We start from the raw sequence: 12,506 nt of genomic DNA on the forward strand, positions 1-12,506 counted from the left end.
GTTCAACAAGCCATTTTTATTTTGGCATTGCAAAGAAAGAAACTTCCAGCTTTACTAACTTACACACAGCGTCCAGCATCACAAATCCCTCGTCCTGAGCACATCCAAGGGCACCCTGAGGCCAGTATAACATTATCAATCGCCCAGGAATCGGCCCCCACACTGTAGTTGGCCTGAATCCATCTGAACCGGGTCCTGGGAGAACTAACCAAAGAAAACACACCATTGGTTTGACAAGCACCCTTGAAAGCACAAGGACATTTATATTAATTCCCCTTTCTCTTTAAAGTAACTTCCTCCAGAGGCCAGTTCTCTCTTCCTTGATACACTTTATTTTCCTACTAAGTAGTAGGAAATGCTGTTTTCTCTGGACCCATAAATAGGAGGGTAGAAAACATTCTATTTTTTTCATATAAGATTCCATAAACACATGTGTGAGATGGAAAGGTTATTTTGAACTGTCCATTTATTTTGTTTTTGAAATACAAGCAGAATTTTAGTTTTTGCTTTCAGACTCTGCTTATTTTTGTTGTTATTATTGCTATTTTCTTTTTTTATTAAACTTTAAGTTTTTATTATACTTTAAGTTTATATAGTATAATTTTAAATTAATTATATAGTATAATATATAATTTTAATTATATAGTATATTTAATAATTATATAGTATAATAATTTTAATTATACTGTAAGTTTAATATAGTATAATTATATAGTATAATTTTTAATAATTAACAGTAATTATTATAGTATAATAATTTTTATTATACTTTACGTTTTTTTATTATACATTAAGTTCTTTTTTTTTATTATATTTTAAGTTCTGGGATACATGTGCAGAACATGCAGTTTTGTTCCACAGGTATATATGTGCCACAGGGTTTGTTGCATCCATCAACCAGTCATCTATATTATTTCTCCTAATGCTATCCCTCCCCTAACCCCTACCCCCAAACAGCTCCCGGTATGTGATGTTCCCCTCCCCTATGTCCATGTGTCCTCATTGTTCAACTCCTGCTTATGAGTGAGAATGTGTGGTGTTTGATTTTCTGTTCCTGTGTTAATTTGCTGAGAATGATAGTTTCCAGCTTCATCCATGTCCCTGCAAAGGACATGAACTAATCCTTTTTTATTGCTGCATAGTTTACAATAGCAAAGACTTGGAACCAACCCAAATGCCCATCAATGATAGACTGGATAAAGAAAACGTGGCACATATACACCATGGAAAGCTTTCAGACTTTTATTGCTATTTAGTACTGGGAGGGATTGAAGGTGATAAACATGAGGAAAAGTTGGAATCTTACCAAGTTCTGGCAGTAAGATCTCTATTCTATTGTCCCAGAATGGTTTCTAAGAATCAATGGAAGCCCTTGATACTTCTGCACTATATTTGGTTCTCGAGGTTCTGGCTCTGTAAAGCTGAGGTCTAGAATGATGTGATGCATTCTCATATTTTCTATTTATTTGCAATCTATTATTTGTAGTGTTTCAGGTCACAAGACTGCTTTATCCAGAAATAGAAGCAGCCTTACCAAACAACAGTATTAGCCCCTCACTTAGGAACAGTTTGCATAGAAGTCTGTTAGTCTGTTATGTGGAATGTGGAACATGGTCTACTTGAAGTTAGAATTTCAGTAGCACGATTCTAAGTAGTATTGTTTCCCCTACACAAGTTTGATGTGACACAGCTGTCAGCATGGAGCTTTAACATGGAAATCTAATCATAGCACCACTGTTTAACATCCTTCAGTGGTTCCCACACACATGCACTGTTCAGACCAAACTACTTAGGATGACATACATGGCTCCTCCACTGTCTTCTCTCTTTCCTGGCTCCAGACCCCTTACTTCTTACCTCGCAATTATATTCTGGCAACACTGAACCCTTGAATTTCCCCATCCACTCATGTTTTTTTCTGGTCTTCTGGATTTTGTTTTGGCTTATGACAGCACAAATGCTTTCTCGCTCCCCTCTTCTCCTGGATAAGGGCTACTCAGAGTCGGCTGAAACATCAACTCCTTCAGAAAGCTCCCTCAAGGTCTCCCAAAATGAGTTAGATAGTATCCTCCTGCCTTTCAATAAAAACTCTGAGTACTTCCTCTGTTATTATCTTATACCATAAACAGCTGCTTAGAGGTTTGTTATCTTAAATACAGTGATGTGCTGCATAATGATGCTTCTGTCAATGATGGACTGCGTATATGACAGTGGTCCCTTAAGATTATAATGGAGCTAAAAAAACTCCTATTGCTAACTGGCATCTTGATGATTCTGACCTTGTGTATGCCAAGGCTAATAATGTGTGTTTTTGTGTCTTAGTTTTTAAGAACAAAGTTTTAAAAGTTAAAAAAAGTTCTGAAAATACTAAAAGCTTATAGAATAAGGATAGAAAGAAAACATTTTTGTACAGCTGTACAATGTGCTTGTGTTTTAAGTGTTATCACGAAAGAGTTCAAAAGTTTAAAAAAAGTTTATAAAATAAAAAGTTATAGTAAGGTGAATTTATCATTGAAGAAAGAAAAATACTCTTTTGGAAATTTGGTGGAGCCTAAATGCGTAGTGTTTATGAAGTCTACACTAGTGGACAGTCATGTTCTAGGCCTTCACATTCACTCACCATTCACTCACTGACTCACCTAGAGTAGCTTCCAGACTTGTAAGCTCTGTTTATGGGAAGTGCCCTATACAGGTGTACCATTTTTAAACCCTTTATATCATATTTTTATTGCACCATTCCTATGTTTAGATATATAAATACTTAGAATTATGTTACCATTGCCTACACTATTTAGTATAGTAACATGCTATACAGCTTTGTAGCTGAGGAGTAATAGGCTCTATCATACAGCCTAGGTGTTTAATGGGCTAAACCATGAAGATTTATGTAAGTTCACTCTATGATGTTCACACAATGATGAAATTGCCTAACAATGCATTTCTCAGAACGTATCACCATCGTTAAGTGATGCATGACTTTAATATATTTGGATCCTGGCATCAGCTTATTCATTTAGTATCAGAGTGCTTAAAACACAGTAGATATTCAATAAGTGTTTGTTGAATTAAAAAAAATGAATACACGAGCTATAAGTAAGTATTATTTAAAGCTTTGGCAGTCATAGGAAACTATTTTAGGCTAAATACTAAAATATTTTGGTTTCCTGAATTTTCCCTTGCCACTTGGTTGTACATGTCTGAATCATAGTTGAACCAGGAAAACAGAAACCACTATACATACTTAACATAGAAATTAATGCAAGGAATTGGATGTGTAGTAAGTGGTAGAGCAGAGAAGCCAGTAGAAGCAGTAAGGAAACAAGAGTTCAGCAAGTTAAGAAGCCATGTACTATGAGTACTATATCCCTGGAGGGACACAGGGAGGAAATGCTATTGCTGGTGCCTAGGGACCAGGGTCACTTGGAGGGCCACCTAGGGGAGCTGGAGACACAGAAGTTGGCCTACATGCACTTGAGGCAGAAAGAAAGGGGAGGAATATCCTGATTTATCCTTTATTTCTCCCTTCCATTCTCTTGCCAGTATCTGGCAGCAGATGTAGGAGGCTGGGAAATACAACCTGCCATTCAGAACAGAGCACAGCAAGGGAGAGGCAGGGACCTGGGGGAAGCAGTCCCAGGAGGTACAGCCTCTAAGTGATTACCACAGTACCCATTAGTTCCTGGAAACATCCTCCAATGATCCAAATGGCTTCACCACAAAAGTGGGAGCCTGCTGTAAATCAGTACAACTCTTGAATGTGATCTGAAATGCTGGGGAGGGGAAGACAGATGCAAAACAATATGTGCAATCCAAAGGAAGCAACATTTTGTTCACATTGTGATATCAAGATGAAAAAAAAACTAAGGGTGCTCTCCTATATGTGGCAATTTCACGTACTGCTTACTGTGAATAAGTGTCAGTCTGGTTTATCGGCAGAGACTTATTTTTACAAAAGCTTAAAAACAAAATCTGGTGGGCAGCCTTTATGTTGTCAAAAAACAGAAAAGTTTTTCAGCCTCATAAAACTTTTGGGGCCCTCTAGCCACATTTAAAACTTGCAACCCAAAGAACCTCATACTTTTTTTCTTCCTGGCACTTCCATGCATAATTATCATGAAAGAATAATAGAATCCCTAAGTCGAATCACAATTATTTTCAAATTAATTGACAGGCACCCAACATTCTGACATGTAGCCAAATGACAATTCTCACATGCTGGAGAGTGGAAGGTAGACAGTGATCCGCTTCCAATTCTGGAATCTTTCTGAGGTGTAAATTGAACTTTCTGTATAGTGCAGACAGCCAATGGTTGGAGGAACACACTCTTCAGTGACAAGATGCCAGTCCTTGCCATTGTTCAGAGAATACTGGAGCTGTACACTGTGGGAGTTGCTGAAGGGCTTGCTACAGCCCATGCTCATTTCAAACTGCAAAAAGGTAGATGCTGACACATGAAAATCCCAGGTCTCAGCATAACGAGGTTTTCCTGAAAAAAAAAAAAAAAAAAAAAAGTGTAATGGTAGCATGCAGTTGTGTTCTTTTCTTATTTGGTGTTTATGCTTATAATAAACATTTCGATAGCAAACAAAAATCATGGCTTATCTTTAAGTCCCTATGTGCTTTGAATTTTCTTCTTAATATTTTCTGTTTTTATTTGGTTATTATAGATTTGGAAATATGGAAGGCTGCTAACTTAACAAGCATTATCACCTTGGAAAGGGCAAACATAGTGTATTTAAAATACTGATATATTACAGTTGTAAATATTTTGGGGGTTACATGTGATATTTTTATAGATTTATACAATATGTAATGATCAAATTAGGGTAATTAGGATATCTATCACTTCAAACGTCTTTTTTTAAAACATAGACTCTTAAGTCTATGAGCTATGAAACATAGGAATGTCTTCTCATAGATTTTTTTTTTTTGCTCTTCTTTTAAGAAACCTTACTCATATCATTCATGTTCTGTAAAAGACAGTTCCAACAAAAACCAAGTCACTAGTGTCACCAAGTTATCTTAAGACAATAAAACTTCTTTTCTTCCCTGAGAGCCGCCCTCAGCATGGGTAGTCAGCATAGCATTAGAAAGTTTTCTCCTGAATTTTAGTTAATTTAGTTCTCTAGTTAATAAAATATTCTCCCTTTATCTGGTGATAACGTATACCTATGTTTTCAGTGAATATCAGAGCAGTATCCATAGAGAGACAGTCAATATCAACTTGACCTCCTTGGATTCGATACCAGTTGGCTTGCAAATCTAAAGAGCCATCAAATTTGTCTTGAAATCCAGTTTGAGAGCTGTCATTCATTCCTATAAGAATGTCATCCAAAGCCCACTGGGCTGAATGCTTCCCTGCAATCAGATGAATAAAGGCAGTTAGAGAAGGTTTGTTACATAGCAATATGAATATCTTTATGACTAATTTTAAATCAAATTGTCTAGAAATTAACAGCAAATTAAGAAACACATAATGCAAAATGGGTATGGATAGTGTACAACCTAAAAGCTACCAGAAAGTTGGAGTGAGCAGTAAGTTACCATGTTGTGGCTGCCACCATCGAAAAGCTGTTGCAGGTGTCTTTGCCTCCTGTGGCAGGTCAATGGAAATGATCTGTGGGTCCAGGAAGGACATGAAGTCCAACTCTCGAAGCAAATGCCAGAGTATCCCATTGTCATTTGAATACTGAACGATAAGCCCTGAGTTAAAAGATATAAATCCAGTTACTTCGATACCTTCCTAGAGGGAAGGAACAGTATTTCTGAAATGGTGTGACTGCAGCAACCTCAAATTGCATCTTCTAGAATAATGGCACATTTGTGTAACTTCCTAGGAATGAATTAGTGGACCCGAAGGCTCATCAATTTTTTGACAGTCTCTAATGCAGTGACTCCCGGGAAATGAAGGAAAAAATACATAAGCTCTTATAAAGACTACTCAGCTTTATATGAATGATGAGTAAGTTGGAAAGAGGAACATAAAAACCCGCTCCAGATCATGTATTTGAATTTTAGATTCTGTTCTGAACATTACAAAGTCTCGTATCATTATTGTATACTCAGAAGAAATATCTCAATTTCTCTGGCAAAAAATCAAGTAGCTCTTTGCCTGAAGCACTAGACAGTATGCACTGCCTGGCCTGAAATTCCATTAGGCAGAAAGATCTTTTTACCAGCACTTCACACTTTGTCAGACCTTGGTCAGTGAAGCCTAAGTGAAACCAAATTATTAACTGGCAAAGCAGAAAGACTCACGCCTCTCCAATGTTAGTCTGACTTTCATTTCTCAGTGTCACCTTTTCCCCTTTTCTTGCCCCATCCATCCATGCCCCTCCACTGTCACTAGGGTGATATGATCCAGGGAACTGCAGATTAAAGTGTAAAGGACCTCATGTTCCATCTAAAAGAGGATGCAGAGAAAGGGTAATGTTGAAGGAAAGAAACAAGTTGCTAAGGATGAAACTGGAAATCAATTATGTATATATGTGTGTGTATGTATTACCAGGAATAAATCAGTGTCTGTATTAAGACTGTGCCAACCTTTACACCACAGTTAGTGGAAGTGAGTAGAGTGGTAGGGTATTTATTGATCTAATTGCCTATTCCATAATTTTCCTAAGACTGGCACTGCATATTCATAATTACAACTAGGGATACTGAAGTACTTTTTGAGTATTCATAGAAATTATGCTCGGTAAAGTTATTTTTATTATATTTTTCTTGAGACAAGTTCTCACTCTGTCACCCAGGCTGGAGTGCAGTGGCACAATTACAGCTCGCTGCAACCTCTGCCTCCCTGGGCTCCAGAGATCTTCCCTTCCCACCTTAGCCTCCCAAGTAGCTGGGACTACAAGTGTGTGCCATCTCGCTCAGTTAATTTTTGTAGAGACAGGGTTTCTCCATGTTGCTCAGGCTGGTCTCTCATATATTCATATATGAATATATATATTTCTTTTTTTTTGAGACAGAGTTTTGCTCTTGTTACCCAGGCTGGAGTACAATGGTGCGATCTCAGCTCACCGCAACCTCCGCCTCCTGGGTTCAGGCAATTCTCCTGCCTCAGCCTCCTGAGTAGCTGGGATTACAGGCACGCACCACCATGCCCAGCTAATTTTTTGTACTTTTAGTAGAGACGGGGTTTCACCATGTTGACTAGGATGCTCTCAATCTCTTGACCTCATGATCCACCCGCCTCAGCCTCCCAAAGTGCTTTTTTTTTTTTAAATTGCACTTTAGGTTCTGGAGTACATCTGCAGAACAGGATTGTCGCATAGGTACATACATGGCAATGTGGTTTGCTGCCTCCATCCCCCTGTCACCCACATCTGGCATTTCTCCCCATGTTATCCCCACAACAGACCCCCGTGTGTGATGCTCCCCTCCCTGTATCCAGGTGCTCTCATTGTTCAGCACCTGCCTATGAGTGAGAACATGTGGTGTTTGTTTTTCTGTTCTTGTGTCAGTTTGCTGAGAATGATGGTTTCCACATTCATCCATGTTCTTACAAAGGACACAAACTCATCATTTTTTATGGCCGCCTAGTATTTCATGGTGTATATGTGCCACATTTTCCTTGTCCAGTCTACCATTGATGGGCATTTGGGTTGGTTTCAGGTCTTTGCTTTTGTAAACAGTGGCTCAGGCTGGTCTCAAATTCCTCGGCTCAAGCAATCTGCCTGCCTCACCCTCCCAAAGTACTGGGATTAAAGGCGTAAGCCCCTGTACCTGGCAAATTCTAACTCTTTTGGAAAATTATAGATCATTTTTGGCATATACAACCTTTTTATTTCCCTATTCTTTACTTTTATCTTTTACTAACTAGAACTTCTCAACCTTTTATCATGTTGGAGAATTATTTTAGTTTCAAAAATATTACAATAAAGTGCAGTGCTAAAAGAATGCTGTTTATGGCTAATTAATTGCACATGGAATTATTGTCACTATATCTGACAAAGATGATGCCAGGAATAAAAATGACTAAAATATTCTAAAATTAGAAATCTCAAGAGAATCAAACCTACTGTATTTACAATAAAAGAACTCATCAGACAAAATAAGAAGATGAAAATATGTTCAAAAAACAGAACTCTTCGGGGAGATAGCATGCTGCAGACAGGTATGGGAATGAGGGTCAGAGCTTCTGTTGACCCCCGTGTTGGGAAGGGGACAGTCACACCAAAGTTCATGAAGAAAATGGAAGTGAGGCTGTTTCTTGTCTTTATTCCAGCCAAGTTGAGGAATGTGTGGCATAAGCTCTAGTCTCCAGCCTCTGATGTTGCTCAAGATACATCCTATGCACTTTTTAGTGTGCTGTTGGATGTCTGAGGGTGCAGACACTTCAAAATTCAGGGTTTCACGAAGAACTAAAACAGATTTACAAGAAAAAACAAGCCCATTCAAAAGTGGGCAAAGGATATGAACAGACACTTACAAAAGAAGACATACATGAGGCCAACAAACATATGAAAAAATGCTCATTATCACTGGTCATTAGAGAAATGCAAATCAAAACTACATTGAGATACCATCTCATGCCAGTTAGAATGGCAATCATTAAAAAATCTGGAGACAACAGATGCTGGAGAGGATGTGGAGAAATAGGAACACGTTTACATGATTGGTGGGAGTGTATATTAGTTCAACCATTGTGGAAGACGGTGTGGCGATTCCTCAGGGACCTAGAAATAGAAATTCCATTTGACCCAGCAATCCCATTACTGGGTATATATCCTAAGTACTATAAATCGTTCTACTATAAGGACACATGCACACGAATGTTCATTGCAGCACTGTTTGCAATAGCAAAGACCTGGAACCAACCCAAATGCCCATGGATGATAGACCAGACAGGGAAAATGTGGCACATATACATCATGGAATACTATGCAGCCATCGAAAACGACGAGTTCGTGTCCTTTGTAGGGACATGGATGAACCTGGAAACCATCATTCTCAGCAAACTGACACAAGAACAGAAAATCAAACACTGCATGTTCTCACTCATAGGTGGGTGTTGAACAATGAGAACACATGGACACAGAGAGGGGGGCATCACACCCTGGGGTCTGTCAGGGGGAAATAGGCGGACAGTGGGGGGTGGGGAGTTGGGGAGAGACAGCAAGGGGAGAAATCCCAGATATAGGTGATGGGGAGGAAGGCAGCAAATCACACTGCCATGTGTGTACCTATGCAACAATCTTGCATGTTCTTCACATGTACCCCAAAACCTAAAATGCAATAAAAAATTCAGGTTTTCTTGTGGCTACTAATTAGTATTAATATGGCTTACATTTAGTAAGATGAGAGAGAGAGAGACAGACTGAGATGGAGGTTATTTAGTTATTTGGGGGTAACCTAATCAGAAGTTAGATAATACTAGAAATAAAGCATCATGAGATAAACTCTAAATGGCTATTCCTTTCTAGTGCCTTTAACTCAAAGTATCATCTGAGACCAGCATCTGCACCACCACAGGTTTTATAACCTGTGATGGTTTAAAAAATATGTCCACACATTCTTTGACACTCCTCCCTTCAAAAAAGAGGAGCTTAATTCTCCTCCCTTTGAGTGTGGATAGTCTTAGTAACTTGCTTCTAATGAACAGAATATGGTAGAAGTAATGGTGTGTAACTTTGGAAACAAAGTTATAAAAGGCTCAGATCCCTAGCTCTGGGGAAAGCCAGCCTACATTTAATAAAAATAATAATCTTAATAATGAGACATTTAAGCAGTCTATGGGCAGGTCTACAGAATGGAAACTGAAACCTCTTGCCAATAGGCAGAGAAGAACTGAAGCCTTTTGCCAACAGCCATGTAAGTGAGCCACCTTGGAAGCAGATCACCTAGCCCTGGCTAGGTCTTCCAGTGACTGCACCCCTCCTGGCTTTTGTCTTGACTGCAACCTCACAGGAGACTCTGAGCCAGAACCAATTCGCTAAGCTGCTCCCAAATTCCTGACTCACAGAAACTGTAAGACTACAAATATTTGATGTCTTAAGCTACTTAGTTTTGGGATAATTTGTTATAAAGCATACCACTCCAATCCTGCTAAATCTAAATTTGCATTTTAACGAGGCTCCCAAATGATTCAGGTGCACATTAAATTATAAGAAACACAGCTCAAGAGGTACATACTTCGTTTGGTTTCTGCCTTCCTCCTTATTAGCTTTTTAAGGAGTATCAAATATACCTTCAGGCTGTAACAAGGCCTGCAGAGATGAGGGCCTAATTCCAACAGACAAAAAGAGAGAGCCTCCCAGATAAGAATGAGAGGTTGGAAGAATGCAAGAAAAGGAAATGTATCTCCTATCACTTGCCGAGTCCTGTTAGTCATGACAGTACATTGGAATAAACCAGGCCCTTTAACTCATCTACTGAGTGTTTGAGGCACGTGAAACAGTGCTCTTTTTAAACTGCAACTCCATCTGCATTCTGCCCAGTCTTACTAAAAATAGCATAATTTTAATTCCAAATATGTAAATTGATGCTTCAGCTTGAGTAAGTAAAGAATCTCTACTTTCATCACTGGAAGAGATTTGTTCAAGGATTTAAGCAGATTTACATTTTAACAACTAGTTTTCAATAAAAGGCTAAGAAATGCCTGTGGGATGTGAATTACATGGTTAGCACTGAGTTTATGAAAGTGGCTCAAGACTAGTTGAGAAAACGTTGCTCATTGCTAAAAAGGATCCTGGGGGAGATTCACATCACAGGGCAGAAAATAGAGCTTGTAAATAGAAGTTCAATACAGAGCAAAGACTCCTGTCTATTATATGATATGAAGATACTTTGTATTCTATTTTGTTCTGGATTTGTTTTTATAGGTCATACACAAATAAGGGTATGGATCTATAATTTTCAGAAGAATTATGCACAAAAATTTCCTTTAAATTTTAATGTATTAAATGTCACTTCCTTAAACTGTACCTATTAGTCAACAGAGCTACCAACAGCTGTGCTCATCAGCTCTCCATCTTGGCCATGTTATCACTAACTGAAAGCGTTAATGACTTTTTCTGAATATCTCAGTACTTTCAGTCTAGTAATTATCCAAGTCATCTATTTGCTGAAGCAGTATAGAAACTTTTATAGACCGTTGTTACATTTCCTAATCTCTTAAATAAAAAGGACTAATCTGCCAGTAGTAACTGTAATTTCCATGGGAAATACAGCAGCTTACCTTCATTTCTAGCTCTTGGTTTGATGCAGGCAATGCCTGAAGTTTTGCTTCCAATTTGTATATAAAATTGAACGAGTCTGGGGAATAAAAACTTTAGTTTACTTATAAATAAGTGAGTTGAGAAGAGTTTTATCAATTTGTGCTTTGACACCTTAGAAAAAACTCCTGTAATTATTAAGTACTACTTTCAAACTCAAAGGGGATGTGACAAGCAGAAACTACATAAATTATAGTAAGTTAATTCTGTAACCATTTAGAAAAAGCCCATATCATCATTCATTTTATTCTGTAGTAATAATCTAAACAAAAGGAAACAGTTTAACATAATTTCATCATGACAGTCGGATATAATTTAATGGAATTACTAAAATGGAAATTCCTTAAATCTAGTTAACACTATCCTTGGAAACTCAAGATGATGATATTTTATTTGAGACAAACTTTCGCTCTGCCACCCAGGCTGGAGTGCAGTGGTGCAATCTTGACTCACTTCAATCTCTGCCTCCTGGGCCCAAGCCATCCTCTGGCCTCAGCTTCCTGAGAAGCTGAAACTATAGGGGTGCACCACCACACCCGGCTAATTTTTGTAGTTTTAGTAGACACAGGGTTTCGCCATGTCAGCCTTGCTGGTCTCAAACTCCTGACCTGAAGTGATCCACTGGCCTCAGCCTCCCAAAGTGCTGGGATTACAGGTATGAGCCACCACATCCAGCCAAGATAAGGAAAAATCTAATGTAAGAAGTTGAATACCATATTTGTTTAGAGTCAGATAATTACCTGTCGCTAATTTAGACTCACTTGGCTAAATTTTTCACAGCGGGCCTTCAGTCAGTATGATGTAAATTATGCCTCAGTCCATAGCGACTGACCGAGAGTACCTGCTTGACAGGCACATCTCTGAGAGAACAATGCAGATGGAAAGGGAAGAAAATTGAAGGCAGAAAGTATATGACACAGGACCCAAGATTTTGTGAGGAGGTCTAAAAATTTTAAACAATTTTTTCTATTTTCTTTCTTCTACCTTTCAAGTAATTGAACTGCTCTTTTAAAAAGCAATGTGCTATTATTTCAGGTGTGCTGTCATTTCATTTGAACTTAAAAACCAACCAGTTCTTTATTTTACCAGTAGGTGTCAGTGTAGGCATTTAAAATTTCTGGGGGACTGTTTTCAATAAGTGAATACAAATCAGATAAATGAGGACGCATCATTTTTGGACATAGAATTTAAGGTGGGAAAGATCTTTGTTTCACATGGCACATGCTAAGAATAATACCAAATGGCTTTCATAATAACATCAAATTTTAGAAAATCAAGCTGGCATAC

General features: G+C 38.2%; 1 protein-coding gene across 7 annotated transcripts in view; it reads right to left on the reverse strand.

Annotated features, from left to right (window-relative positions):
• The window catches only part of RELN (reelin), a 559,409-nt gene that overhangs the window by 91,068 nt on the left and 455,835 nt on the right, over window positions 1-12,506 (reverse strand). For all 7 annotated transcript variants that reach the window (XM_002751683.6, XM_002751684.6, XM_078343077.1 and 4 more), the window contains 5 exons: window positions 11,183-11,259; window positions 5,545-5,703; window positions 5,170-5,358; window positions 4,213-4,486; window positions 64-204 (listed from right to left, as the gene is read on the reverse strand). In XM_002751683.6, the coding sequence (XP_002751729.4) occupies window positions 64-204; window positions 4,213-4,486; window positions 5,170-5,358; window positions 5,545-5,703; window positions 11,183-11,259 (840 nt within the window). The remainder of the gene's footprint in view (window positions 1-63; window positions 205-4,212; window positions 4,487-5,169; window positions 5,359-5,544; window positions 5,704-11,182; window positions 11,260-12,506) is intronic.

The sequence above is a fragment of the Callithrix jacchus genome, chromosome 11 (genome assembly GCF_049354715.1).
Source record: "Callithrix jacchus isolate 240 chromosome 11, calJac240_pri, whole genome shotgun sequence".
In the NCBI taxonomy this organism is placed as follows: Eukaryota; Metazoa; Chordata; class Mammalia; order Primates; family Cebidae; genus Callithrix; species Callithrix jacchus.